This window comes from Leptonychotes weddellii, unplaced genomic scaffold (genome assembly GCF_054177405.1).
Source record: "Leptonychotes weddellii isolate Sample4059 unplaced genomic scaffold, ASM5417740v2 HiC_scaffold_15571, whole genome shotgun sequence".
In the NCBI taxonomy this organism is placed as follows: Eukaryota; Metazoa; Chordata; class Mammalia; order Carnivora; family Phocidae; genus Leptonychotes; species Leptonychotes weddellii.
The window spans coordinates 1,808-4,783 of NW_027737521.1; the positions used below are offsets into that span (position 1 = coordinate 1,808).

The 2,976-nt window shown below is 59.8% G+C and overlaps 1 protein-coding gene across 1 annotated transcript; it reads right to left on the bottom strand.

Annotated features, from left to right (window-relative positions):
• Positions 1 to 993: 993 nt before the first annotated feature.
• On the bottom strand, positions 994 to 2,897 carry LOC145718429 (A-type potassium channel modulatory protein DPP6-like; the record flags this gene model as incomplete). Its single annotated transcript, XM_081809927.1, has 2 exons — positions 994 to 1,188; positions 2,828 to 2,897. Coding segments are annotated over 2 exons (265 nt in total), but the record flags the coding sequence as incomplete, so codon positions are not given.
• Between the last annotated feature and the right edge of the window lie 79 nt (positions 2,898 to 2,976).

Below are 2,976 nucleotides of genomic sequence, written 5' to 3' on the forward strand. Positions count from 1 at the left end.
AAGGGAGAAACGTCCCAAGTCAGGAAAGGGAAACGTTTCAAACCTGCAAAGCACCGAGCCACGGTAAGAGGAGGGACGGGACACCACGCTTCCTCGCAGCCCTTCAGGCAACAGGTATTTATCATCCGCACACTGTGTTCCACCTTCTCGACCTGCCCAGGGGCCAGCGTCCCGCACCCTTCTTCCCAGTGAAGATAACTGTCGTTACTAGAGTCCCCGTTCTGCGTGTTTCCCCAGCCTTTCCTGTCATTCCCTGGACACAAGTCTGCTGCTTCGGTTGAGCTGTTCCGCAGCAGCTCTGAGCGGCTAAGGCATGTTTGCGCTGCAGTCCACCATGCCGGTGGACCGTGAAAACTCTCCCTGCCCGCTGAGCGCGAAGGCCAGCTCAGCCTGGAACAGGCTCTTGATGTCTTTTTTTCCAGGGCGACAATAAAACTCCCATAATCTTGAGCATCTGTCCCTTGGTGCGCAGCCTCTTTCTGTTCTCCGTGGGTCTCTGACTCCGTGACGAATATGTGAAACAATGCTGAGACAAAAATGGGCCACTCTTTGGGGCAGAGCAGGGTTTTCTGACCGACCCCCTGGATGTCAGGGATCCTTTCCTCAGAAACGTGGTGTCCCATCACATGGCTCTGTCCCACTCGTATTGTCCCCCCGCCCCATGTCCTGTCTTCCCTCCCTCCCCGCTCTCTCCCTTGTGACGAGTGGGGAAGACGTGTGTGTGTGTGTGTGTGTGGATGCTGGCCCAGGTCTGTGACCAAACCACTGGGGAGCCAGGCAGCCCATGAGTTGGCGCCTTGTTTTTATCAACTAAACAGACAAGTTACCTGGCTCTGCGAAAACTAGCGTAAGAGTCTTTGGGAGAATGTTACTAGAAGCTTCCCTCGAAGCCCGCGTCGGAACTGGCCACGGACTTTTGTCAGCGCGCGCACCGACAGGAAACCCGCCCGGCGGGTCACCTCCCCGCCGCTGCCCCGGGGCGGGGGTCCTCACCGCACAGCCTCCATCTGGTCCTTCTCCTCCAGGGAGCCCAGCCTCCGCCCCACTTCGTGCAGCAGCTTGGTGCCTTGGAAGCCACTGCCGCGGCCGTCGCACTTCACCACCACGGCTCCGTGGCTGCTCACCAGCACCGTCTCCCAGGTCACCTCGAACTTCTCGGCCACGCTCTGGCTCCCTGGGGTGCCGTCCCTGCAAAAGAGCCCCTGGCCTCGGCACTCTGCGCGCTGCGTGCGGCCGGCCTGACCGACGCCGGGTCCCGACGACGCCCAGGCTGCCGGCCGAGCCTTGCCCCGGGCGCAGCACTTAGGCCGTGGAACCGGGCCAGGGCTGCAGACCGGCCGCCCGAGACGGAGACGGGCGCGGGTGAGGCTCCCGAGGCCTCTCTCCCTCTGGCGGGGCCAGGATGAGCAGGGGAGGCCAGCCCCTCTCCAGCAACAGCAACAGACGGCCAGGCCCCATTCCGAGAGCCAGCCAGCTGAAGATGCACGGGTCCTTCCTCAAGGAGGTGACAGTTACCACTGCCACCGCCATCCTGGCTTTCTGCCAGGGACCGAGGGCACGTGGGCAAGGAGTGTGTGTGTACGTGAGATGTGTGTGAGGTGGGTGTGTGAGGAGTGCGTATGCAGGGGTGTGTGTATGTGTAAGCAGTGTGGGTGAGGGGTGTGTGTGAGAGGCATGTGAGTGATGGGTATGTGAGGTGTGGGTGAGGGATGTATTTGTGAGGGGTGTGTGAGGTGTATGTGTGTGAGGGGTATGAGGAGTGTGTGTGGGTGTGAGGGGTGTGTGACTTATGTGTGCAAGGGGTGTGAGTGGTGTCTGTGAGTGTATGAGGGGTGTGTGTGTGAGGTGTGGGTGAGGGATGTATATGTGAGGGGTGTGAGGAGTATGTGAGGTATGTGTGCAAGGGGAGGGGTGTGTGAGGGGTGTCTGTGTGTGAGGGGTGTGTGAGGTGTGTGAGGGGTGTGTATGAGTGTGTGAGGGTGTGTGTGAGGGGTGTGTGTGGGGGGTGTGTGAGTGTGTGAGGCACGTGTATGGTTGTTGGCAAAGTGCTAAGCCTGTCCAGATAGCGAGGAAAGTGGGTTAATTGCCAAACGGAATCCGCTGTTGGGACCTAAGCCAGGGGCAGCTCTGTAACGAAGCCCTTCCATTGCTGGGGACTAAGCGCCCAGGACGGGAGCCGGGCGACAGGGGCAGGGCTAATCAGGTCATTTGATATTGACTCAGGCGGGTGGTTTCACTGGCGTTCCTAAAACAACTCAAGCACAGGCCGCTGCTCTATCCGGACCTCTTTCAAGTAAACATGAGGGGAGGCTCCCTGAGAGGCAATGAGAGAGCTCAGAATTTTCCTCATGTTCCACGGCCTTGAACGAACACACGTGGAGGTGAAGAGAGTATGTGTTAAATCTCTGGGTGGTGTCTGCCTTTAAAAACACTTCCGTGCGCCCGGTGTGCCCGCGTTAACCCTCCACGCCGGCCTCCGCCTCTCGAGGGACCTGTGCTCTGGGCGGGCCGCCTGCCTTCCCAGATCAGCTTTCCTGTCCGTTGCCGAGCCTGTTCACCAGCCACGGCAGCGCCACCCACCCAGTAGGACCTGCCTCAGGTCTGGGGGCACAAGCAGACCGGGGCGGGTACGGCCCACTTCCTTGCCCGGCGGCCTCACCGACTGTTACGAGCAGAGCCTGCCACCTGCTGGCAGCCTAACCTGTCTTCGGTTCTAGTTTGCAACCTCCTTTCTCACGCTTGTCTTTTTCTTGAGTTCAGTGCTCTCCATGGTGTCACCGAGTCCCCAGGCAAGCACCCCGAGAAAGAAAGAGGCAACAATACTCACACCACCAGGAGCAAGGGGTAGTGGGCCGTGTCGGTGAAGGTTGCTGGCTTGAGGATCTGAACGGGCAAGTCTAGGCAGAAACAGACACAGGGCAGCACGTTAGGGGGCAACCTGGACCAGGAAGGAAGGCCACGGAGTCCCAGCGGTCC